Raw genomic sequence first — 25,117 nt, forward strand, 5'->3', positions numbered from 1 at the left:
CAATAGGCGAGGCTTCAGTTGTGACTGAACAGCCAATCATTGCTTACTATTTCAGTTTGGCTTTATTTTTGTTTTTTAAAAAATTGAAAATCTTCCAGTTAATACAAATAAATGAAGCAATTTCTTTCCACTGTTCTTCAAATGATAACATTCAACTTTTGTAAGTCTTCTTTTTCCATGTAACATTTTTAAGCATATTTATGGGTGTTCCATAATTAATATAAATACTCCAAAACCTTTATTTTTTGCTCCAGTGCAACTACTGCTGCAAAAGTGGATGGAATTACGAAGAACTCCCTTTCAGTTCTTCAACTTCACCTCAAATCAACAGTTGGATGGTTGAAGGCTTGACCAGGTGTGTGTTTCTGGTAGGACAATGACCCAAAACACACAACTAAGCTGGTTTAGGAAAGCTGATGTTAGGATTCCTGGTACTGGGATAATGCCAACTACCGGCTTATGCATTGGCCTCCAACTTTAACCTCATTTAGTATTTGTAAATAATGTTTACTAGTCTTGTCTGCCCCATAAAATTAAACTACTGAGGTGATTTTTCCCTTTTCAAATATACAACCATAACCTTTTGAACATTTATCCACTTATTAATGGAGTGTCTTTGGTCCTATGTGTACAACTTGATATTGTATGTGAAGCTTAGAAAACCCCCCAACTTATTTAAACTTGTTCATCTACTTCTAGTTTCACCTTGGATAATCAGCACATCCGTCAAAAATGCTCATATGATGTCTATCTTAACAACGTCCAGAACTATAATAACAGCAAAGGGATCACACTGGGAAAAGAAATGGATGGACAATGCAATCATCACTTGATACAAAGGAAAACACAAGAAGTTATAACGTCCTATTATGCACACCAGTAAAAATCCAAGAAAAAAATGAGAACTTGAATCCATACAAAATTATTTATTAGAAACTTTGACAATACCTTTAGTTTTTCTCATCATACAGTCTGCAAAGTACACAACATGCATTATTTTCAGATTACAGTGTTTTCTTTAAATCATCTCAGCTTACAGTATGGACGGCTCTGTACATTAGTTTCAACCATTTGTAATTTACACTTTCAGCAAATGTCAAGAGTATGTTCTCTGATTACGCAGCTGATGAACAATGAGTCCTGGGTCGAAGTGGATTTTTAAATGATTTTATCCAAACTGATGAACAGCTAACAGATGAAGAGCTCACCCAGCTTAAATAACACTGAAGGACAGGCCTTTGTATTGTCCTAGCTGCCGTCACAAAGAAAAAAAAATAACCCTCACCTGACAAATCATGCGGACTTTCTGGATATGTACAGCATGCAGTTTTCTCAGGTTAAAACTTGAACACACAAGCGATACTTCACAACTAAAGTATAACAAGAGATGAGGACCTGCTAAATGTTTTCAGGGTTAGTAGCTCATCTCAGCACCCGTTTCCAGTTTGAGCCGCCTGAACAGAACTGCAGCGACTTCTCGTGTCTGCACCACATCAGTGCAGACAGTGAGAGCTCCTCGCTGTCTAAGAAAATAAGCCACTTTTCTGTACTCTGAACACTGCTGATGTTTACAGCAGGTTGCTCCAGCCATGACGACTGCAGGATGATGGCGCTGAGCTCAGCAGCCTCAGGATGTTTCCTTTCTCCTCGAATTCTCCCCAGCCGGGCGCTTCACTTGGGGCCGGAGTGATCCACTGTGATCTGCTGCTGATCGAAGTCTGATATGAGCTTCTTGATGTGAGCCAGCTTGTTGTGTAGATATTCACAGCGAACTTTGTCCTGATTGTAGTTGGGATTGGACTAGAGAGACAAACAAAGAACACTGATTACCTCCAGGCGAACCAGAGGAAACATTTGTTCAGAAAAAGAGGAGAGTTACTTTTTTAATTTTCCGGTACTCTTGTAGGATTTTATTCCGAACAGTCTGAGAGGAAAAAAAAAACAAACAACACAGAAATCAGAACAAGCAGGAAATATCCACACCTTCAATAAAATGCGTATTTTTCTTCTTATAGCTTACCTTGTATTTGTGTGACTCGTGGTGAAGTTGCTTGAGCTGAGTGTCCAGGTCCATGAACTGCTGCGTGACGCAGTCGATGCGAGCGTGCAAGTCTCTGTACTCGCTGTACTCCTTATTGAAGTCCAGTTTATAGCTCTGTCTCTGGTTGTGGCTGGAAATGGCCGTGTACTTCCTGCACAAAGAAAAAAAGAAAACATACTGGTTTGAGCAGGAAAGCATCCATTATTGCTCTGACTTTATGTTTATGCTTTCTATCCTATTAGAAGGTGGACCAATCGACCCAAAAATAAATAACATAAATTATTTATGTTTATGTTACATGATTTTCATTTAAGGAGGCAAACATGTGACATCCTTCATAAGTTATGGATCTACCACAAGTTACAGATCCCTGAAAGTTGCATCTGTAAGTCGACCAGAGACTTACAAAAAAAATAACTACTGAACAGAATTATAAGAGCAAAAAAAAACAAAAAAAAACTACTTCATGTCAATAAAATTTTGACTGTTTAGGTTTTTATTGAGATGGGAAAGAATAATCACAAGGGCTGGGTATCAAGAAACTCCCAATTCAATTCAATTTAGATTCTTTGGGTTAGATTTAAATTTGAAATCGATGTGATTCAATATATCCTTAAATATTGCAATATTGATTTTGTAATAAATAGCATACAAATAATTAATTGGATTTCATATTAATCATTTTCTGTGTTGCTCACATTTTTGAGCAGTTAAACATCTGAAAAGAAAATTGTAGCACAATAATACTTGTGGTCACTATAAACTGCAAAAGTTAAAACATGACAGTACTTTATTGAAATTGAAGTAGTAACTATAAAAGATAATCAATTCTCCTTATAGAAACAGAGATAATTCACATTGTTTTGAATGACCCGTTTTATTAAGAAATTAGTTTTGCATTTTTAGTTTGGAAAAAATAAATTTTGGTGCCCTGCGAGCGTTTTCCTTTATACGGCTGTAACTTCAGACCTCAATGAAAGACCCCCGGTTTTGTAAAGACGCGTTCCTATGTTTGCTCTTCTGCAGGTTGCAGGGGAACAGGAAAGCAAACTATTGCTTAAACAGGAACGCAACTAGGTCAAACAAACTACTTACGATAAATAGTCTGCTGAGTCAGTGTCAACTTGAGGTACATTGGAGTCAAACATTAGCTTACTCGTCTCTGAAAGAAACAAAGAAAAGCTGTAAGTGAGGAGAAAAGTACAGAGAAATTAACGGTTTCACCAAGTCTGTCAGTTCTTACCTGTGCATTGCAAAGGAGCATCGTTATTTGAATCTGAACTGCAATCTTTATCTTTTCTCCTTTGCTTTTTGTCTCTCCATTCTTCTTTCTCCTTAAAAAAACATAAAAAATATCAACAGATTCCCTAAAATTGAAATCCCATTAAAAATAAAAAAACAACCACCTTAAAGCAGGTACCTGTTTTCTCACCTGATCTTTGTGTTTGCTCTTCTTCTTTTTGACCGTATGTCTGCTCAGATCGGGCACCATCAGGGGCAGAGAGGGGTGATCCGACTTGGGTTTCTGTTGCTCTTCTGGGTCTCTAGGTTCCTCTTCAGGAGCATCCGTCTGTTCCAGTCTTTTAGCCACTTCTGCTTCCTGCTGACAAACTGCTGACAGCGAGTCAAAAAGTCTTTTGGGGTTAAGCGAGTTGTTTTGCCCGTCCTCTGCTGTTGCTTCGGCGTCTTTCTGAGCCTCCTGTTTAGAAGACCTCAGTCTGAAATTCTCACTCGTCGATTTGCTCGTCAGGTGAGATATTCTGGGCTTCTTGCTGGCCAGAGGATCGGCGTATTCATCGAGGAGGGAGTGTTTTGGGCGGTGTGCAGGTGATGAGTTGGGGGTCTCCCGAAGAGGGCTGACCTGGGCCTCGGGGACAGTGAGGAGGTTCTGCTGTGGTTGGAAAAGTCTCCTGCAAGGAAAGCATTGTACATCAACAATCAAGCAGGCAGAACACAGAAATAAATTGTTGTTTTAAGTGGGAGGCATGGAAAGCTGTGGCTTTTTCCTGGTTAAGCAGGAAAACACAAAATAAGGAACCAAGTAAATGATAGATGCACCGCAGAGTTTCCCCCAGAAAACTTGCTAAGCCCACTGGTAAGGTTGCTGGGGCGGTCAAGCAACAGCCAACTGTGTTTTTGTGTTAAAAATGTTTTTAAAATAAAGACAAAAAAACTGCTGGCTATTCTACTGGCAGCCAGTAAGAAAGCAGTAACGAGGAAATGGCTGAAACCAGATCCCCTCACTATCGATGAATGGATTGAAATTGTTTACCAGATTTATGTTATGGAAAAGATTTCTTTTTGCCTCCAAGTTGAAAAAGAAAAATTATATAAGAACTGTACCAAATGGACTGAGTATGTAAAACCATTTAGATCTGACTTCATTTGACTGCCCTTGTGAATTATGTGTGCTGCCCTTTTATGTTCTTGTGGTTTCTATTGCTTGAGGTGGTGCAACTGCCATTTTTGTTATCGTTCACAACTAAAGTTAGTAATAGTCTGAAAGAGAAAATACCAAAAAGGCAGTATGGCCAAAATCACTTGGACTCTCTGCTTCTATCCTCATGAACGACCTTAAATGGGTAAAGCTGTAATTAATGAATGTGATGGAAGTCTTTCTAAATAAAAATATAATAATAAAAAAAGAAAAAAGTTAAAAGTTGATATAAAATTTTAAAATAGGGTTAGGGTTACTGGAAGATATTATTGACAATACTTAAACTAACTAGAGTCTTAAAAAAACATATACCAAAAAACATCATTTAAATAAATAAGAAGCTTTTTGCACTTCAGCTAAATTCTAATTAAATAAACCACCAGTGAATCTTAAAACAAGCTATTTAATGCTTAAAACAAGCTATTTTTTTTATTTGAATAGTAAAATAAAAAAATACACAACATATGCGCTCACATCAGTTTTACTGTACATTCAGGTTGGTGGCACACATATAAAGTCATGCAGGTTTCTATTTAAGGCCGAGTTCTTGTCACACTGTCAGTGGTTTGTGTTTAACACATGCGAGCCGATCAAGCGATGTGACTTTTATACTTCATGCGTCTGTTGCTGCAGGATTCTCTAAAGATGAGCTGCAATAGAGGAATCATGAAAATGCCGGTACAGGTGAACCTACGTACTGTGGAAGAGCTCCTTATTAAATTCTTTAAGCCATTTAAGTTCTGAGAATGTTGGCCTTTTGATTCATATTTAGCTCATTTCAGAATGAGTTTTAATTTTCATTTTTATTGAGAACTTTCAGCAAAATACATTTCCAGCTAAAGAGTGACTTCATGCAGGTGACACCATACTTCGCTCAGTTTATGCAACGCCAAAGGAGGCTGCTGATGATCCTCAAGCTGCCGCTCAGTACAACTGCATGACTTAAAACCAAAGTAATGTTGTTTACAAGATATCACTCTCTCATCTTCACTCTCTGACCTTCACCCTCTGCGACGATCTTACTAACAGATTTATTTTCTATTTTAGTGCGAGTGGTTTTCTACTCAAGCAGCTGGTAAACCGGCATTGATAAATATAATAAAGATGACTGATTAAAACAGCAAATAACTGTCTGATAGAACAACAAAACAAACAGTGAGGATTCATTTTTATTACCTGACAAGGATTCGTTTTAGCAGCTGCTGGTCCCCTGAGGTGTAGCCTGGCCAGTCCTTCTGCAGCTCCTTGTACAGGCCGTCCTTCAGGACAAATGTGCTGTCTCTGTTACTGAGCTGTCCCACCTGCAAAACAAACAGGCCACCTCCGTCAGTCTGTTCGAATTTCTTCCTGCACCATATGTCGAACGGCAGTAAAATTATTCTGATGTTTTATTGGATTCATTCCCACAACGTCAAAGTAACTTCATTACCTCCATCATAACTGCGTCCAGCACGTCTTTGTCTCCGTCTGCAATCCCGTCTTTCTGCAGCCTCAGGATCAGCTCGGGCCTCTTGTACGGCCTCAGAGCCAGCAGGTGCATCACTCTCTCCCTGAGGGGTCGCTCCCTAATGTCACCGACACTTTTCCTACTCACTGGACAGGGACCCTTCCTCTGCCTTGGCAGGCTGACCCCCCTCTTGATGTTGTTGAGGAGGGAGTGAGACGAGTGTTTGGGCTTGGTCAGCTTGGCCAGCGCTGGAGCTGGAGCTCGCACAGTCACCTTCCTGCCTGAGATAGAAATTAAGAAAGAAAGGGGGAGGGGAAAGGCATCACCAATAAGTACATTTAGAAATTGTGTTTATAGCATCTTCCAGATAAATAGTCACACTACCAAAAAAAAAGTACATTTTGTCCTTATTGCTACAGTTAGAGCATTGCACTCACAAATACTGTTCTAAAAATAAAACCTCCTCATTACTAGACAAGTTTAGGTTCCGAGTCCCAGACATGGATGTGCTTTGGGAAATTTGTGCGAAAGCCCCAGAACAAAAGCTTAAGTCTTTGTGAAGGAACCGGCTGTAGCTGGAGAGAGAGCGTCATTATCCACGGTGAGACAAGTCCTGTACAGACAGGGGCTCACAGTCCATTCAGACAGGAGGAAGCCATTAGTTCAAAAGCAACACAACAAGCAAGATTATGGTTTGCAAATACACAAAGAGACACAACCCCAAGCTGTAGAGACATGTCTCGTGGTCTAATCAAACTAAAGTGAAGTGTTTAGCCATGATGACTGTCGTTAGTTTTGGAGGAAACTAAGCCAGCACACCTCAAAGTGAAGAGCGGCACTGGTGCTTTTATGTTCTGAGGCTGTCTGGCTGCAGGAGGGACTGAAGAATGAAGATTATGATAAAATATTGAAGCAACATCTCAAGAGATCAGCCAGGAAGTTAAAACAGGCCTTGTCACACATGGATAAGCACTGACCCTCAGCATAGCACTGGTCTTAAAGACAGCAAAGTCAATGTTTCGAAGTGGCCATCACAAAGTCCTGATTTCAGTCCCATAGAAAAGTTGTGTAAAGAGCCAAAAATGCTCTTTACACAATAGGTTCAATGCTTGCAGAAAATCCAGGTTTGTTTTTTTTAAAGTTAGTTAAAGTTTTTGCATTAAACATCACAAAATATCCTAATTATTCATGTCCAAATCACCCATAAAATTCGATGCATGAGAAGTAAATAAAATAAAACGAGGCCAAGTAAAAAACTCTGTGCAACTACATCCTTAAGAGCTAGTGAAGAAGTCTGATTCTGCAGCAGACAATTTCTTAAGATATACGTGTCCAACAAATCATTGTCTGAAAAAACACTGAATTACCAACAGTGACAGTAAATACGACCTCATCACAGCATAATTCAGAGGAGAGCACACACAGTGAAAAACCAATTTAGTATTATTCAAGGTTTATAATCATTTCCTGTGTGTAGGAGCGTCTATGTTACAACCTTCTTAAGAATGTTTGCTATTCATAGGAGTTTAGCAATCAATCTATGGGAGCCAAGACATGACTGATCTAAACTCAGTTTAATAGGCAGCCTTTCAGGTTACCCACAAAAAACAGGCCCTTACAATGAAAGATTTTTAATTCAAAACGTAATCCTATATTATGTTATGTTAGTTTAAATAAAAAAGTGTTACTTAATCCCCAGAGTCCATGCTAAATATGTATCAATAATGAGGTTGTTAAATCATTTTAGACAAGATTAGACATGAGAAGAGGAAGTCATTATATCTTAACTTTCTCCACTTGCAGAGTTGTGAATAGAAAAAAAGAAGACCTCAGTTCAACCCACCAGAAAGTCACAGTCAGGTTAGAAAGACACAAACACACACACACACACACACACACAGAGCGCAGTGAGCAGATGTAGCAATCTAATTTAAGACATAACCACACTGTTGCACAACCCTGGCATGAATAATGTTGATTCGCCCCTACCCCTCCTTTAAGCTTCCTCTAAAACAACAGACTCATCATAACTTAACATGCTAAACTCCATTTGTATGAGTTTGTGTGTGTGTTCACTGAGAGATGATGACAGTGACTAACATCATCTCAGGAGGAAGTGGTTTGGTGGTTGGATATGCAACAACAGTGGTAGTACAAGGAAAAGCTAAAGCGCCGGCTCTACAACGAACGCGGAGAGCAAAACTGATTGTTCTGGATTCGCATGGTCCATTTTTGTGCTAAACTGAAATGCAATCACCAAGAAAAGGGACAAAATGTGCAGGAAGAAAATAAAAGAAAAAGAAAGCAACCCTTAAAATATCTGTTTACTACACATGTTTCCAAGGCAACCAATGCAATATGGCTGACAGCATTTTCAGGATATCAGAAGCACAGTAGAGAATTGCCTTCAGGCCAAGCGCCTGCCTTGCGCTGGGTTTCTGGTTGTATAATCACACACACGCTGCAGACATGCGAGCGCTTTTCCGTTCTTCTTACCCTGGTAGCGTGCGCCGTTCTTGATGACGATGGCCCCTCTGCTGCGCGTCTCCTCCTCGGCCTGGGCCATGCTCTGGCGAGCCTTATCGTACGAGTCATCTGTGGCGTTGACTGTCATCTTCTTCTGAATCACTCCGAGACATGTCAGCTCCTCGGCAGCACTGAGAGCACGACGGGGGACAGTCAGCATTCAGCCTGCCATGATTTAGGCTCCTAATAAAAAAACCTGCTTCAGAGAACCCGGTTGCTTAAGTTGATGCCTGCTTGCATCAGCCAGACCGTTTCGCCGGCCGAGTCCAATTCAGTTTTTAGGAACAGCTCTAAAGCGCGTCAGTTCTGATTCCGTCAGGACTCCACAGGAGGGATTTAATTTCCGTCCTCGACGTTATTTAAATTCTCTTCTCTGCTTCCCGGGTTTTCTCTGGCAATCAAATCCAAAGATAACGTCAACAATGCAACTTTATGTGATAATGTTGCTGCAGGCAAGATGACCTGTTAGCTGTTAAGGAAAGTAATTTGCCTAACCAGAAGCCCAACTGTGGCTGATTTATTAAAAAAAAAAAAAACTTCTCTTTACTAGAGGAGAATTGAAAAGTCCAACCTTTATTCACATTCTACACAGAGAAACTGGCTAAATCAACAAGTAGGAACTCAAAAATGTCGTCTTCTTTTGATAAGAGAACATACCATGCTAAAAGCTTTCAGCTAATAACACTTGAAATGGACAAATTGTTTTAAAAAAACACTGAGAAGAAAACAATAAAAGTTGCTATTTTCAAAGCCAGTGAGGTGTTTCATGAATGAAGGGCCCACACCAATACAAGAAACCATTTCAAATATAAACTACTTTCTACAACAGGACAAGAAAAGCTTGTTCAGGCTGCAAGAGAGCAACAGAGAGAAAGACTTTCAGTAGATAACAGAAAGGCTCAGGAGGGTATAGTAAAGGCACTTTCCTTTTTCCCATTAGTCACAGTCTGGCATGAAACATATTAGGTTTGGAAACCATCTACCATCCCATTGAATATACTTCTAAAGACTGTTTTTTGCAACGTTAACCGCTATGACTAAATGCTACAATAAGGTCCCAACGGTGGCTGTTATTTAGAGAAGCCGGCTGTTCACTTACTCAAAATGAATAATGCAGTCGATATTTATGTTTTTGCTGGCTGTTTCTTTATGGCTTACCCTGCGTCGTGCTGCTGGACGCAGTCAAAGCTACCGTGCGGACTGTTTCGAGCGACGTTGGTCACTCCGAAGGTGAAGATCCTCGCTTCATTTCCATTTTCTGAGCAAGGTACGGCAATTCTCTACAACAGAGATTGGATATCTTTTAAGATACAAGACGAGGGAAAATACAGCATTTAGGGAGCAGAAATAGCAGATCATCTTACCCCTTGATTTCCACTGAAGGTGATGGTAGGACAGGAAGACGAGCTCTAAAAAAAAGAAGAAGAAAAAAACAGGAGCTGTGAAGAATATCAAGCAGAATTTTGTGCGTAGTAATTCAGTATGAGTGTGACATTAACATACAGCTCTTAGAAAAAGTACTAAACTTCTCCATGTTTTGTTACTTTACATAAACAAACCAGTGCAATTCATTTGGTTTTTGTATAATAGACCAACGAAATGCAAGTGTTGGATTTTCAAGCGCAGAGAAAAGACAAGTTATAAAGTATTCTTTATAAAGTTTTGCAAATAAATATCTGAAAATTGTGGCATGAATTTGTTCTCAGCTTCTGTGTCTTCACTGTACTTTTTTGCTGCCATAGGAGCTGCAGGTTTTTAAGAGTGTGCCTCTTGTCAGATTCTGGATTCGATTGTTTGTCTGGCTGTAGGTTTAGGGTCATTTCCCCGATTGAGGGTGATTATCTAAGTTTTAGCTCAATCCATCTCCCTTTCCAATTTGACCAACTTCCCTGTTCTTGCTCAATAAAAACCTCCCACAGACTGTTGTCACCATCTTTCACATGTTGATAATAACGTGACGGGTTAGTTTTCCGACGCACGCATGACTTGCTGAAAAATTTACTTTTGGTCACGTTTGACCAGAGCTTCTTCCATGTTTTCGGTGTCCATGCACACGATTTGTGGCACGCCACTCCTATCATTTTAATTCAATAATGACTTCATTCTTGCCACTAAATAAGGCAAAAATCTGTGAGCTCCCCAACTAAAAGTTGTTGACTGATTCTTTCACGACTTTCCTTCATTGCTGCTTCTCTGCTTTGCTTCTTGTCCAGCCTGCAACCTTGCAATGGCGATTGGATTGTTAAATCTGTTACCAATTGTGATATGTGCCTATTTTCTCCTGTGTCTTTTTCATCTATGCTTCCTATGCTCTTGAGACTTAATATTTTGGAGAGCTTCATTTGATTGGTGATCATCTAATGACGTGAGACTCTGTCCAGCTGGCTAAATATTCCCTTAGCATTTAAAATGCAAGTTCATAACACTTGGAATATATAAACTGTTCTCCAGACAGTCTTTTGCAAAAAATGAAGCAATATTTGCCATTTATTCTGCAGCTTTAGTGTATAAATGCATTTTTCTTTGAAAAAAAAACAAACAAAAAACAATCCTTTATTGTGTGCTGGTCATAAAACCTGAATAGCATTGAGGTTTGTGCCTAAAATATGCCAACAATGTGAATAAGTTCAAGCACGAACTCTTTAGCAAGTGCTTTCATTTACAGTAAATACATCCGTGACCCATGTCTGCGCAACATTTCAACCTTCCCTCAGATTCACCTTTGATTTTATGACCAATGAGTTGTGAAAAAAAACAAACAACATTTTGATTATCTATGCAAACATACAGCAGATTCAGCATTATAAATGTGTTCAAAGATCATGACACAGCGAAAATAAAGCTGCGTTATCACATTGAGTGAAATGAAAAAAGCTCATGCCTGAGGGGAAAACACACAGATCACAGAGCCAAAGTGACACGCCTGCTGTCCTGATGGAAAGTATGCAGTGACTACAATCTAACTGACCTTTTTAAATGGGGAGTCCACCTGTTGAGTGCGCAGTGTGAGCTGGCTGCCAGCACAGGGTCTGGCCCTGCTTGTATGCGTGTGCAGATGTCTTACTTTTTCCTGCGTGATTGTGCGCAAGTGTGACCTGAAGAGCCCCGAAGCTCTCCTTGGGCTTAGGTGATTTCCCCCGCCGTTTCTGTCTCATCATCACCACTTCAGGTCAAATTACGACGAGATCAATCGGGGGTTTCACGCTTAAGCATTCAAAGAGGTGCCTGTAATTTCCTCACCGAGGAGTTTCCAACCCTCTTACAAGGAATTGCTGAATTGAGGAAGTGCCTGTTGCATTAGACTTCCTGCAGCATCTGATTCAGTGGTGATTTACTGGGTTAAATGGCTGATTTTGAGTTCAGTCACTCGGCCACGGCCTAGTTTTAGAAGAAAGTATAATATCATTCAATGTCCAGCGTGGAGTTTCTTCAGGCCAATCCAAATATTCCCTCCTACTACAAACCTTCACCCCCACAGCTTCACTTTCTGTCTCCTGTCCTCCACACTGATTAGATGCCCTCATACTTTGCCAGAAGCCTGTTTGGACTTGGCCATCAGCTTGCTACACGCTTCATAACACACACACACGCACACCCACACACACACGCCCACACACACACACACACACACACACACACACACACACACACACACACACACACACACACACACCATGTTTCCGCGTTGCATTATGCAACATGTATTGGCAACAAAAAAAAGGGGGGCTCGTTGGTAGCAACCACCAGCGGGGGAAGGCGGCGGTGAACTTCGGCCGAAATTCACAGCACAACCCCCGTCGCCTCGTTTTTAAATCAAGCGAGAGCCCCCGTAACAAGTTCACGCAGCACAATTTGCTGAGAGGAAGAGCGGCGTGAAGACCCACCTGGCCGTTTTGAAAGGTACCAATGGCTCTTGCCGCGCTGTCAGTGAGTTTTACGTGAAAAACAGAGACGTTGCCGCCGAGGTTCAGTTTACCGCTGGACAGTCCGTAGCACTGCTTCTCCCTCAGAGCCGACATCGCGCCACAATCCTCCCGTCCCGGTCAGAAATATTCCGAACCAAAGCAGCCCGACGAGATATAAGCGGGCAAACATTGGCCGGTTCGGATCCGAAGAAAGACCTCCACGGAGCTGCGAGGCTTCTGCTGCCGCTCCGCGGCGCGCTCTTACGGCTGAACTCAAAGCGGATCCTATTGGTCGAGAGACACGCACAAGCCATTACGTAGGTCTTACGTAACCACTTCCACTCTTTTTGTTGGGGTTCTCGTCCTCGTCTCGCTATGCTAATATGCTAATGGTCCTTTACATGAGGTAATGGGGGAGCGAAGGCTATGGCAGGCCGTAATAAGATATAATTCAAACCACCTGTCATGACGGTGGTCTTCCACCAGAAAAGGGCTTTAGATATATTATATAAAGATATATTTAGATATAGATATGAATATTTAGACGTGTCTATCTAAAGATTTAAGTACATGTCAACAAATAAAAACGAATAAAACAACTCCAAGTTTTAAAAATCTCAGCTTGATAAAAATGAAGCTTTTTAGTGAAAAATAAATCCAGTCCAGATTTGACCAGTCCGAGAATCCTAGATTTTGAACTAAAGGTGATCAAATGCAGACCAGGTTCCTCCTCCAAAACCAGTGTATTAGCCCTTTAACTGTAAGCTACAAATGAGTTTCCAACTTCACTGTCATGATCCACAACTAATGACACAACATCATTTTCAAATAGCTTACTCTGTCCAAAACTACAGGTCAATAAAGAATGTATTGCAGTGCAAATGACAGACTTTGGTTTTAGTCAAGAGTTTGTGACTTTGCCCCCCAGTTAGGTAATTAACACGTACAGCACGTAAAACTTTAATCAATTTATTTAAAGACACATATTTTACAAAAAAAAATTTATTTCACAACATAAACTGCATGTTCATTCCTGCCATATGTAGGAAATTATATATTGGATGGAGAAAATATACTTTTTCTTTAGTTTCTTCTAAAATCACATTTTCTTTCCAGAAATATGCAGCTTGTGGAAACATGCTACAGTATCTATCATACCTCCTGACATCGAGGCAAAAGTCCTATAGACGCACCGTAGAGCCATTAGCAAAACACATATTTAATGGAAGTGGGATGTCTGTGGCAACTCTAATGATAACTGCAAGTAAAATTTCTAGAAATCCTACATAATGAAAGTGCTTATGCGACAGGGAAAAACTGAGTTATTGTCAAACAATTATATAGTAAAGTAGTTTGCCATACAGGTTTGAGAAGGGACTATGTTTTTACAGCTTCACAGTTTTAGCCTTTAAACCACATTTGTCAAACTCAAGGCCCGTGGGCCAAATCCGGCCCGCAGTAGGTTTTTATGTGGCCCTCAAGATTCTAGGCCAAACACTGAATGTGCTTAAATATTATGTTATCAACCAAATTAATTCAGTTTTTATCTGTTTACTGCCAAATTATATCAATCAGTCCCTCCAGTTTCTTCAGAATTATTGTGGAAATTCACAAAGTCAACAAATCCCAGCACTTTTCTCAGCTAATAGTTGGGAGTTTATTGTAGATTTTTCTCAAAAATGGTCAAAACCTTTCTTACTTGTACTAAACAGCTGCCTCAACCTTAATTGATGTCAGATTATAGTCTATTATCAATACGAGTGATAAAAAGTCACATTTACCGTTATAAATAAGAGCAAATATTTCCAAATTACTACAACAAACACTTTTTATTGCAAAAAATCCCCCCCCCCCCCCCCCCCCAAAAAAAAAAATCACAAAATCCTGGAGGGACTGAAAAGACATTCAATAATATTATTTAATTTTAAGAACTCCTTGATATTTTATCAGTTTGTGAACGGGTTTTATCAACACATTCTGGCACAACCGGCCCTTTAAGAGCACTCATGATCTTTATTTGGCCCAAAACAAAAATGAGTTTGACACCCCTGCTTTAAACCAGAATTACATAAAGGCCACATCATGAAACTGTTGTAATTGTGAAATAACAAAAACAATGACGATGTGCTCCATCCTAGTTTATTACGGACAACTGCAACTTTCAGGATGAGGCAGTTATTCGGTATTATTGTGTTTCTTTGTGGGAAAAAAATGCTTAAAAGGCAGAACAAAAAAAAAAGGCCAAAGCCTGTCCTTGCTGAAGGGATGGTGGTAAAAGAGTACAAGACTGTCTGAGCCACACTGATAAAACCAGTTGAACTGCAATCATGTGTCCGTGACATATTTGTCTTGAGGACGAAAGCTGTGTGGTATTCTGTATAAATGCACATGGCTGTGTTTACATTGTGGACTAGGAGTGGTAGAAGGAAGTGCAGTGCAAACCTAGTCAGAGTTGGCTAGGATATAGATGCTGTAAATGTGATTTGCTGTGTTACACTACTCATAGGTTAGAAATGGGACATACATCACTGTCTTATGGTTTAAGTTCTCTGTTTAAGTGCTACCGAACAGCGACCAGTCAATCTTTGTTTACAGAGCATTTTTCAAGCAAGTAATGGGGAACGCAAAGTGCTTTACATAAGCTAGATACATAAGGCAGTATCTATGACCAAACAGGTATATATAAAAAAAGAAATAGTGAGTTCAACAAGGCTAAGTATGGATTTTAAAAAAAGAAATGTACCAAGATGCATTGTTAACAGAGGTGAGGTTGGTGTGAAGGGGAAGGCTTTAGGAATAGATAACAAATAGTAAAAATATAGTTTCAAATGTCCTGATGAAAATTCGTACAACTAAGATCACAAATAATAAATTAATTCATTCATGAATTTTAAAAAATGACATGGAAATAAACTAAAATAGGAGAAAAGTTAGTAAATCATGATAATGACACAAAATAAAGTAAATTAAAAAAAAATGTAATCAGTATAAAGCCAAACAGTGCAAGGAAATTGCATTGATAATTAAATTTGGAATAATTTATCATAATCACCTAAAATCAAACAAAACCCTAATCCACAAAGATCAGTCTCAAATTTGCTTTTTAAAACATCAATGGCCTCCCCTGGGAAAGAGTCTTCAGAAAGGCTTTGTGCCTTTTTGAGGAAAATTATGCATCACTGAGGATTTTTGTTCCTCCTAAGACCTTTGATGGCTTCAAAAGCGATTAGAAGCACCGAGAGTTGATTCCACGTTTAGAATCAATTCTTAAACGTGGAGCTAACTAGCAGTGAGGAGACCTGAGAATGAAAATGCTGCATAAGCTCTCTTTCTGGTCTCATAGTCGTTGTAGAAGGAGTCACATTCTTTTAGGAAAGCCAGGAAGTGCAGTATTGCAGTCATCTATTCTGCAGGTTGTGGTGGGGCTAATGGAGGTAGCAATAAACTCCATGGAGGTTAAATAAAAATAAAAATGCATAACATTATGCATGTTTTCTTTGTAAACATTCAGACCTACATCATCCTGTGTTGTGGACAGGTTAAAGTGAAATATTCTTTATTGTCCTTCAGTGAGAAAATCAGGTGTAGCAGCATTAAAGTGACAGCCAAGTAGAAGAATGTACTTCCACATCAAGGTAAACATTTACCTTAAAGTGCCTTTAGCTATCATGTGTTATGATTTGTTGCTATGTAAATGAACTAAATTGAACTAAAATAAAAACAGAAAGTAGGAAAAGAGGCTGTACAATGAGGGCAGGTTTACAGCATAAAATACTATGGAGTTATTAGGTGTCGTAAGCCATATTTATTTATTTTTTTAAAAGTCAGGGTTACAAGAGACAGTCATTTAAAAGAAACGGGAAAAACATAAAAATAACAGCGAGTGATGGTTATAGTCGTACAGATGCTGGGAAGAAGGATATAATGCTCCTTTGTGCACCTAGGATGCAGCAGTCAGTCACTGAAGCAGTCAGTCACTGATTTTTTCTGGAGAATAGCTTTAAGCTGATGGAATTCACAAGATTTGTCAGATATACTGATGTTGATGCTTTAAATACAACTGTGACTTCTGGAATGAGATTTCATAACATAGTATTTGCCCAATATCCACACATCAGTTGTCTGAGGAATTTTTCTGAATCCTGCAAGCCACATTTATTAAAAAATTAGCAGAAACAAACCCCTGAAATATTCCACTCTTTGTTTTAGGAATCTAGAGTTTCACCTTCTCTAGAAAGTCCTTTTGACAACGACAAAGCTGGATGAAATGTTTGAGCTCCAGCAGACATTTTTAAATCATCACAGTATGATGAAACTGCACATTTTAGTTTAAATCATAGACTTGTTTTTGTTTTTGCTGTTCCTCATTGTCAAACTCACAGCTGAAGGGTTTCTGTATCGTATGTTTTCGCCTACACATTATGTTGTTTTTAAGTTATTTAAGTGCCCAAAAGTCTGTATTATCATTATTATTATTATTATTATTATTATTATTATTATTATTATTGGTTTCTTGAATCATTGAAATCGTTGAAATTGCTCAACTCTAAAGCAGCAGCAGACAGTTTTAATGAACTGCTGAGAGTTGAGGAGAGAGCCTGTGCACGTCAAGGGTTTTTTTTTTGTTTTGGTTTTTGTCTTTCCCTGCGTCTATTTGAACACAGACGGTGGTCAGAAGGCAGATGAGAGCCGTTCAAAGCTGACTCATATCAAAGGCCCTCTGGCTCTTTGTGATGCTGTGTTTGCAGCAGGTGACATTTTGGGCTGGAAACTGTTTATGACTTTGAACGCCCGCCCTCAGCCGAACCTCTCCTGCGGGAACAGGGAAAAGGAGAGCAGGGATTATAGAGCAGGTGGGAGGGAAACTCATTTTTTCCCTCTGCAGATCGCAGCGACGCGGCAGCATGAAGGTGCTCCTTCTAAAAACACAGGCAAATGTTTCAGAGGATAAACAACAATTTTGGTGCGAAAAGATTTCTTTCCTGCTGAATTGACAGCAAAAAGAACCATAAGGTAAGTGGTGTGCTTTTTGTTAATTTAATAAGCATCAGCCAGTGTCTTTCTCCATCTTTGTTCTCAACTTATATTTTAATTCAGGAAGTTTTAGCAGGTGACGAAAAATATACAAAAAGACAACAAAAATACAATATATATAATATCCTTCCCAAATACCTTTTTTTTGTCTCCTTTGACTGTAAAAACATCTTTGTGAAGACATTTAGATCTAGAAATTTACAGACTATTGCTAAAAGTCATGTTTATTGCTGGCCACCAACAAATATGAATGATTTCCACCGTTTTAGATCAGAAGATTGGTCCAATGTGGAGCCAGAAGCTTGTTGATAAATTGCAAATTACATTTTTTTTTTCCAAACATCTGTTTCTGTTGGTGGTGTTGCATGCATTTGTTTGACTAGGCAAAAAATTTACCATAAACTGAAACTTCTGTACGTAATTTGAGTTGCATCCTGCATTTTCAGACCAATTCCAACGGGATCATTGGAAGCACCAACACGATTACGACATTCACGTTGATGAAGAGTGTACGTAAACGTCTCACCGGGTCAGCAACTAAAATACAGCCAGACTTTGTTTTGCCTCTCAGGAAATGGATCCTCTGACAGACTCCAGGCCCCTCATCAGCGCAGCCTCCTGCGGGAAGCTTCGTCTGCTCCGCCTCCTCGTGGAAGGTGGAGCTCAGGTGAACGGGAGCAACCAGAGAGGAGAGACGCCCCTCCTGGCTGCTTGCAAGGCCCTGAGAGAAGAGCCAGTCGGGAAGGAGAGTGTGAAACTCCTGAATTTCCTGCTGCAGAATAAGGTCAAACTGTGGTGACAAATACTTCCCCTTTCATGAAAACACATGTGCAACAGCAGTGTAACAGTTTATGTTTTTCACAGACTAAGTATTTTTGGTCGAGTTTCTTGTGCAAATATCTTAGTACATTTGAAATAAGACAAAACTAACTTATAAGTAGCTTTTCAGCGTGACAAATGAGCTTGTTTAAAGTGAATAGTTCCTTAATATTGATGAAAGAGTGTTAGGTATAAGTGAAATAATCTCCCAGTGGAATATGGATTATTTCACTTTCAACTTGTACTTTTTCCATCAATATTAAGGAATTCCAATATTATTGGAGGATTTAAAAAAAAACAAAAAAAAGTACTAACTTATAAGTTAGCACTTTGTTTTTTATTTCAAGTGTACCAACATATTTGCACTAGAAAGTAGACAAAAAATACTTAAATAAGCCTCAGATTTATGTACTTCATCCACCTGCGTGTGTGTTGTTGAACATTTTGCCATTGTGGAACACAAAACCTCTCATCAAAAGTGCGTTATGAAACAGACACTTTGGTTGTGCATCTTCACTCAGGAGCCACAACACAAAACCAACAGACCCAGAGCAGTTTTTTATGGTGGGAAGATGACGCAAACAGCATTTAGATCAGCTAAAGTTTGAATTTCAGAAATATTTAAACGTCACCTACAATCAGGCAGATCCCAACGCACAGGACCAGGAGGGTCGCACTGCTCTGATGTACGCCTGTATGCAGAGAGCGGGCGCTCTGGTGGCGTCCGCCCTGGTGGCTGCAGGAGCTGACCCGTGCATAGAGGACGGCTCTGGAGCCTCAGCTTTGGTCTACGCCATCAACGCACAGCACCAACCCACAGTGCAGGTTATAATCCTAACAAAAAAAATAGAGAAAAATCCTAAAAAAGAGGATATAAGAAGCAACTGTAAAAGTACCACAAGAGCAGCCAGATGATTCGTGATGATTCACTTTTATTTCAGGTGCTAATAGATGCTTGTCGGGCCAAAGGTCGTGACATCATCATCATTGCTACGGAGACGGGCGCGAACAGAGGTCCAGTGACCAGGAGGTACCTGAACGTCCCCCCGTCTCCGGACTCCTCCCCCGTGTCCTGCATGTCCCCGTCCGACATCATCCTGAAGACGGGCTCGCCAAGCTCACCTGAGGGGGGAAACATCTTCAACTTCAGAGGAACAAGTGAGGATTTGAAAAAAAAACCCACAAAAAAAACCCCATTTGACCTATCCTCTTGTCAGAAATTGGTTAAAATTGTGAGAACTGGTTGTGTATCTTTAATAAACCAGAATATGAAGCATGATCTATGCACAGTATAGCCGAGCATAATGTTAGTCTGCTTTACCTCTTCTAAAATCACTTTTGATGCGAGTCTTGGATCATTATTTTGTTGCAACAGCCAAGTGTTTTCAAGTCTCAGTTAATCGGCCCTTATCGTAACCCTCAGATGAAAGGCTAGAACGAATGACACCTTTGCTCTAAACTGATCAGGGTTGGCAACTTTCCTTCTGCAGAAATCTAAAGTCATCTGGAGAAATGTTTTATAATCAGATGTAATAAAGACAGAACCAGCTAGCTGACGAGAAATGTTATTGGACAGGTCAAAACGACACTTTTAACTCCAAGAACACTGTACCCACTGTCAGGCCTGGTGGTGGTAGCTTCATACTGCGGGGTTGTTTGGCTGGTAAAGGTGAACTAGCTCACAATTATTTAATCTAAAATCTACAGCAAGAAGAGGAGAACTTTGGTATAATCAATGATCCCAGCCTCACATCAACACTGGGTTGGGAACGGCTAACATTTAGCAAATGCCCTCTGAAGAAAGTTTCCTTTTAAATTTCTCTGTCTACAAAATTCTTAGCCAGGAAGTTTCAAATTGTTACTGTACTCAGTGTTAGTTCAGTCTAATTCCATGAGGACCATGTCTCTCGGATGTGAATTTCTAGCATTGAAATCTTGCAAGTAACTACATCAACTAAAGGACATTGTGTTTAGCCAGATTGTTCCTGTAAAAAAAAAAAAAAAAAAAAAAAAGAGTATAATTTTGGAAGCGTAGAAATAGTCTCATTTAGTAATGATTCCGACTCAGGCTTTTCAGGCTGTGTAAACCATTTCATTTATGTCCAGCAGGCAAACATGGAAGCCGCAGCAGACGCTCGTCATTTGAGCTGAGCCAGTCGAGTCCGTGCAGCGGTCCGGCTTCCAGACAGAGGGTGTCATCTGAACCGTGGTTGGCCATTAACAACCTGGACTCCCTGAAGAGGGCTTACGAGCAGGGAATGAGGGAGAGGAACCTCAAGGAGGAAGGAGGCGGAGATGCGGACGTAGATGAGGGGATGCATTTCCAGAGGAAGGACGACGTGGCGCACAGACTGGATGCTGGGTTTACCGGGGACGTTCATAAATGCTGGAGTGAGGACTCGCTTTCAACCAAGTCAGACGGCGGTGTCCCCAAGAGGATTCCGTCACCAGGAGGGTCAGACATGAAGCTTTCAGCCTGCTCGTCCCCTCGCTTTTATCTCCGCAGGAACACCCTCCCCTCTGTCACGGCGGTCAACCCTCCGCTTCACCTCCCGCCCTTAACGACGCAACCAGACTCTCACCTGCAGGTGCCAGCTAAGGTTTTACCTGCAGGAAGCAGACACGTGTTGTTTCAGCCGCGCCCGCCCTGCTCCTCTCCCCCATCCTCAGCATCTGCCAGAGCAGCCCTGCTCCCTCTGCTCCCCCAGGCCTCCTCCCTGTTCGCCCCTGCTGGCTTCAGTCACAGGGAGAGGAGCAGGAGGTCACTGCGTCGTCACTCGGCGCAGTTAGAGCAAAATAATTTGGACTTCTGAAACTGTGAAGCGATTAATAGGTCTGCGGTCTGGTTTTATTTTATTTTAAAATAAGTGTCGAGTCCAGCCACATCTGCAGCTTTCTGCCTTATTTTGTATCAACTAGTTGGTTCTTGATCTGCATAAATGACACTGTCAGTTTTTTAGATGCAAAACTAACAGCTAAAGCAAAACCAGCTAACATCTTTTCACTCAGTTTGTGTGTTTGAATGTCTTTTTGGAGCCTAATGGAAAATAAATATTTGAGAAGAAAAATGTTTGGGGTTCAAATCTAGAAGGAACACAGGAGCTCGTGTTCATGGCAAAAGGAGTGAAGTCATTTTATTTCTTTTTAATATGTATCTACAACAAGGGGGACACAGGCAAAAACGACCGACAAGTTGATGGAAATTAAAACAAAACAATCAAATAAAGAACATTAATCAGCATCGATGTAGATTTCCAACCTTTTTTTTTTTTTGTCTAAAGTAACTTTACAATATAAAGAAACGTACGAAGGAACCTCTTTTTTTTAACTACACAAGACATTTAGGATCTGAAACTACCCTAACATGATATACAAAGCAACTTCCTGCCTCATATTCAATACTGCTTTGTCATCAGGAGGAAATAATGAGGAACCGAACAGAAAAAAAAAAAAATCTTTACTCCCAATTCTGCCCAAAAGTCCTCTCTTAACCTTCCCCATTCCTTAATGTTACAGTATTATACATCAGCACGATAGAAATACAGTAATGATCAACATTGTGACGGCTTTGCTTACAGGACAGAAAGAGAAGTCGGACTGCATTTTATACAACAGTATTAAAGTACAACGCATGTTGATGCACTTTCTCTACCTCATCTTAGCAACAAATATGTCCATGTGGCTTTTTCTCTCCTTCTTTCCTCTTACTTCCACAAACATTTCTCTTGCCTGGTTTTAAATAGATTAGAAAATCCTTCATAGTATAGTAAAGTACGTACTCTGATCTCCGGTGTGCTGGACTGAGAGCCAGTGTCCTGTGTGCCCTGCTTTGTTTTTTTTTGTTTGTGTTTTTTGTTGTTGTCAAGTCAAAAGAAGCTGAGCTGCAGTGCATCCGAGACCAAGTGTCATTTGTTTTTGCACCCGGTCTTTGAAAATTCTGCCAAAAAATTGCAAAACAAAAAGAAGAAGAAAAAAATTCCTACTTTGTATTTTTCTTTGTCGCCTCAAAGGCACCATGTTTAAAACATGTGTCGATGAGTTATCCCAGAACTAACTACAGGTAATTTTCCTCCTTTTGTCCTGCTCAGTTGCAGCACCGAGAGATCCCCCCAATCCCCACGTAATATGGGTTGTGAGGTGAAATAGCATAATCGTCTATAGCAGCTCCGGTTTTTAAGTTTCATATCATTTCTGGTTAAAAGTACACACAGTTTGCCTGAATCAGCACGCTACTGATCAACTGTTCAGTTGTGATTTGAAATATCAAAACATGTCAATGATATCAAAATGCATTTTACAGTATTTACAAAAAGGAAAAAAAACAACAAAAAAAACAACAACAGAACAAATCAAAAAACATGGAGTTGTACAAAACAATCCAGAAATGATGGAGGGGGGAAAAAAGTGGTGTTTGTGTGAGAATCCCAGCCTGATGGAGAGATGAGAATAAAGAGAGAAGGACGGAGGAGGAGGAGGAAGAGGAGGGATATCGCTCTTTTAGTCAACGGAGCAGAGATTTGCGGCTCCCAGACCTTCCTTTCGGCAAATCAAGCTCCAAAACAGCACAGGCAGACGAAAAGGATCGCAAAGTTTGCAGAGGACGGTGGGGTGGAGTGGACAGAACCTTTCGGGCTCAGATGGAGGACTCTGCTGAGTGCATCTGCAGATTTAAACAGTTGCTACCAATTCTGCAATCAACGACAAAAACAGGGATGACACTTAAAAAAAGAAAAGGATTTATAAACAAATTAAAAGTACATAAATAAATAGAGCTGTGCATCATTATTATTATTATTTTTTTACTGCAGCAAAGTTACAAAAGCAGGAGGCAGAGCTGCTGGTGAGCAAGGGAGTAAAAAGGTCTGGATGTTTTCAAAATGCTCAATAGGTACCGTAATGGATGAAATAAAATCCCACCAGCAGGGGGCAGTGTGCTCACAGAAAGCCATGTGATGCGCAGCAAATTACAGGTGCTTCTCAGTGAGTCTGAATATCAAAACATTTATTTCAGTGTTTAAATTCAAAATGTGAAACTGACAGAGTGATATATTTATCCAGCTGATCAAGGTCAACAGCCAATAGAAAATCTGAAATGCAGCTTCAGCTAAGATGGTGACCTCTGACCTAACAGTGATGAAACACTCTGCTCTAAGCATGTTAATGGAAAACTAGGTGGAAGAAGAAAAATGTGCTATTGTATGATTACATGCACCAACACGGAGTACAGCTGTCACATTCCTCGAGCCGACACAAAGTCAGACTGTACTGTTGTTCAGCAGCACAGTTTTTTTGTTTCGGTGCAGTCTGAGCTTGATTAGCTGGTAAACTTGCATGACTTAAACCCCCGCAGAGAATCTACTGATGCAGAAATTAATGCAAAAGTGTCCCGGATCAAGAACTGAGTGCATATAATGAGTTTACATGCTTTTCAGTAACTTTTTTTTTTTTTTGATGGTTTTCATTAAAATTTTGTTGGAAACCGCATTTTGCATTTTCATCAGCCGTCAGCTATAATCACTTACTTAAATATACACTTACAACATTCAACTCTGGTTAATTTAACATTTTGAATTGAATTTCTGACACGAATTAACTTTGCAAAGATATTCTAAATGAGAGGAATCTGTATTTGAGACTCGTGTGTGTGTGTGTGTGTGTGCGTGCGCGCATGTGCTGTCTTCATTTAAACAGTGTGCCCCTAAAAACAAACAAAAAAAAACAACCTTAATCTTAAAATGATAGCAATATCATAATAATAATACAATTAAAATAAAAATATCAATGATACATTACATACACAAAAGAATTTTGGAAAAACATGTTCACTGATCATCACAACAACTCTGTTACAAATGTACACATACAGAAAAAAACAAAACAATGTTGTAGGGACATCGAGGGCCCTCCATGGAATCTGTTGGGAGCAAAAACAAAAACCAGTAAAGATGAGAAAAAAAAATAAAAATCCTGGTTGATGAGATTCCCAGCAGCTGCAAAGAGAGTCCATGAGGGACGGCGGCGCTCTCCGGTCTCCTCCATCCACTCGCTCATTGTCTAGACCCCGAGAGAAAGCCGGGGAGGCTGGGGCCGGAGTCTGAGAGGAGGCCCTTCCTGTTGCCCTGCGACTGCTTCCTGTTCACGCCGGCAGCCATTTTGCACGCTCCGGGAGGACCCGTCTTAATTAGAGTCCCAGCATGCTCGAGGGCGCTCCCGGAAGGCTGCGTGGCCACACCAGTTCCCGAAGGGAGGAGAGGAAAGACGGAGGGCGGGTTGGGGCGGTGGAGGATGGCCGCCGTCGGGCGGAGGGGGGCAAGGGAGAAAAGGTGTGTGTGTGATGAGAGGAGGCGGGTCAGTCCAAGGGTCAAGTTAGGATTGAAGAAAATGATAAAAAATAAAAATTAAAAAAATCAGGTGCAGAGTCACAAAAAATTGGGGGAGAAAGATTAAAAAGAAAAAAAAAAGAAAATCACACACTCATCGTCATGTTGGGTGAATACTGAAAAGAGAGAGAGGGGACGGGGGGAGGAGGAGGGCAGAAATGAGTGGAGATATCACTGACAACGATTAAACACTAGAGGGCGCTCAGACCCAGGCCTGCAGAGCCACAGGAAGCGCAGACTTGAGGTCTGAGTCAGGCTGCTTATACAACAGACTCCATCAGTCAGCTCTGTCATGTTCCTGTTGTCTTCAACAAACAGGAAGGGAGGTCAAACTGCTTTCAGAGATAAAGCACGCTTTACCACGGCGCTCTCAGGTCAGGGTTCCAAAACGGCTTCCTTTTCAATTTTCCAGACTCAAATTTACAAAACAGTTAGTTTTCAGACCATTCTGGATATTTGAGCACCAGATGTTTAACCATTTGGATTTTAGTTCCTGAATTTCCCACAAATCTACTGGAGTTGGCCTCT

The 25,117-nt window shown here is 40.4% G+C and overlaps 3 protein-coding genes across 9 annotated transcripts in view; 1 reads left to right on the top strand and 2 right to left on the bottom strand.

Moving 5' to 3' along the window:
- Positions 1 to 911: 911 nt before the first annotated feature.
- LOC102226049 (RNA polymerase II elongation factor ELL-like) lies at positions 912 to 12,603 on the bottom strand. Of its 2 annotated transcripts, none has more exons than XM_023353358.1 (12): positions 12,336 to 12,603; positions 9,816 to 9,860; positions 9,610 to 9,731; positions 8,422 to 8,582; positions 5,908 to 6,206; positions 5,655 to 5,779; positions 3,462 to 3,951; positions 3,285 to 3,375; positions 3,137 to 3,203; positions 2,021 to 2,192; positions 1,880 to 1,924; positions 912 to 1,800 (listed from the first exon to the last, which is right to left on the bottom strand). In XM_023353358.1, exons 1-12 carry the CDS (start codon positions 12,468 to 12,470, stop codon positions 1,672 to 1,674), a joined length of 1,881 nt encoding a protein of 626 aa, XP_023209126.1. In that variant the 5' UTR covers positions 12,471 to 12,603; the 3' UTR covers positions 912 to 1,671. The 2 variants fall into 2 exon arrangements, with proteins under 2 accessions (XP_023209126.1, XP_023209127.1); XM_023353359.1 differs by having other exon boundaries at positions 3,474 to 3,951; positions 12,336 to 12,602.
- Positions 12,584 to 22,171, top strand: LOC111612311 (ankyrin repeat domain-containing protein 34B-like). 4 transcript variants are annotated; one of them, XM_023353361.1, is made up of 5 exons: positions 12,584 to 12,673; positions 17,242 to 18,174; positions 18,852 to 19,034; positions 19,151 to 19,367; positions 20,316 to 22,171. In XM_023353361.1, exons 2-5 carry the CDS (start codon positions 17,965 to 17,967, stop codon positions 21,020 to 21,022), a joined length of 1,317 nt encoding a protein of 438 aa, XP_023209129.1. In that variant the 5' UTR covers positions 12,584 to 12,673; positions 17,242 to 17,964; the 3' UTR covers positions 21,023 to 22,171. The 4 variants fall into 4 exon arrangements, with proteins under 4 accessions (XP_023209129.1, XP_023209128.1, XP_023209130.1 ...); XM_023353360.1 differs by lacking the exon at positions 12,584 to 12,673 and having other exon boundaries at positions 14,235 to 17,369; positions 17,962 to 18,174; XM_023353362.1 differs by lacking the exon at positions 12,584 to 12,673 and having other exon boundaries at positions 14,235 to 18,174; positions 20,319 to 22,171.
- LOC102236994 (single-stranded DNA-binding protein 3-like) overlaps positions 21,318 to 25,117 on the bottom strand; it is a 47,012-nt gene continuing 43,212 nt past the window's right edge. For 2 of the 3 annotated variants that reach the window (XM_023353364.1, XM_005798345.3), the window contains exon 18: positions 21,318 to 24,705. In XM_023353364.1, coding sequence (XP_023209132.1) covers positions 24,676 to 24,705 — 30 coding nt within the window. In that variant the 3' untranslated portion in view covers positions 21,318 to 24,675. The remainder of the gene's footprint in view (positions 24,706 to 25,117) is intronic. The other variant, XM_005798346.3, reaches the window with a different exon arrangement.

The sequence above is a fragment of the Xiphophorus maculatus genome, chromosome 19 (genome assembly GCF_002775205.1).
Source record: "Xiphophorus maculatus strain JP 163 A chromosome 19, X_maculatus-5.0-male, whole genome shotgun sequence".
NCBI classification, from domain to species: Eukaryota; Metazoa; Chordata; class Actinopteri; order Cyprinodontiformes; family Poeciliidae; genus Xiphophorus; species Xiphophorus maculatus.

What these genes read in the sequence shown, in the direction of transcription:
- LOC102226049 (XM_023353358.1), bottom strand. Translation starts at nt 12,470, where the DNA reads ATGTCGGCTCTGAGGGAGAAGCAGTGCTACGGACTGTCCAGCGGTAAA. An exon ending in TGGACGCAGTTATGATGGAG is followed by an intron (nt 5,780 to 5,907) that starts GTAATGAAGTTA and finishes TTTGTTTTGCAG; the next exon opens with GTGGGACAGCTCAGTAACAG. An exon ending in GACTCAGCAGACTATTTATC is followed by an intron (nt 2,193 to 3,136) that starts GTAAGTAGTTTG and finishes TTCTTTGTGCAG; the next exon opens with GAAGTACACGGCCATTTCCA.
- LOC111612311 (XM_023353361.1), top strand. Translation starts at nt 17,965, where the DNA reads ATGGATCCTCTGACAGACTCCAGGCCCCTCATCAGCGCAGCCTCCTGC. An exon ending in ATTTCCTGCTGCAGAATAAG is followed by an intron (nt 18,175 to 18,851) that starts GTCAAACTGTGG and finishes ACCTACAATCAG; the next exon opens with GCAGATCCCAACGCACAGGA. An exon ending in CTTCAACTTCAGAGGAACAA is followed by an intron (nt 19,368 to 20,315) that starts GTGAGGATTTGA and finishes ATTTATGTCCAG; the next exon opens with CAGGCAAACATGGAAGCCGC.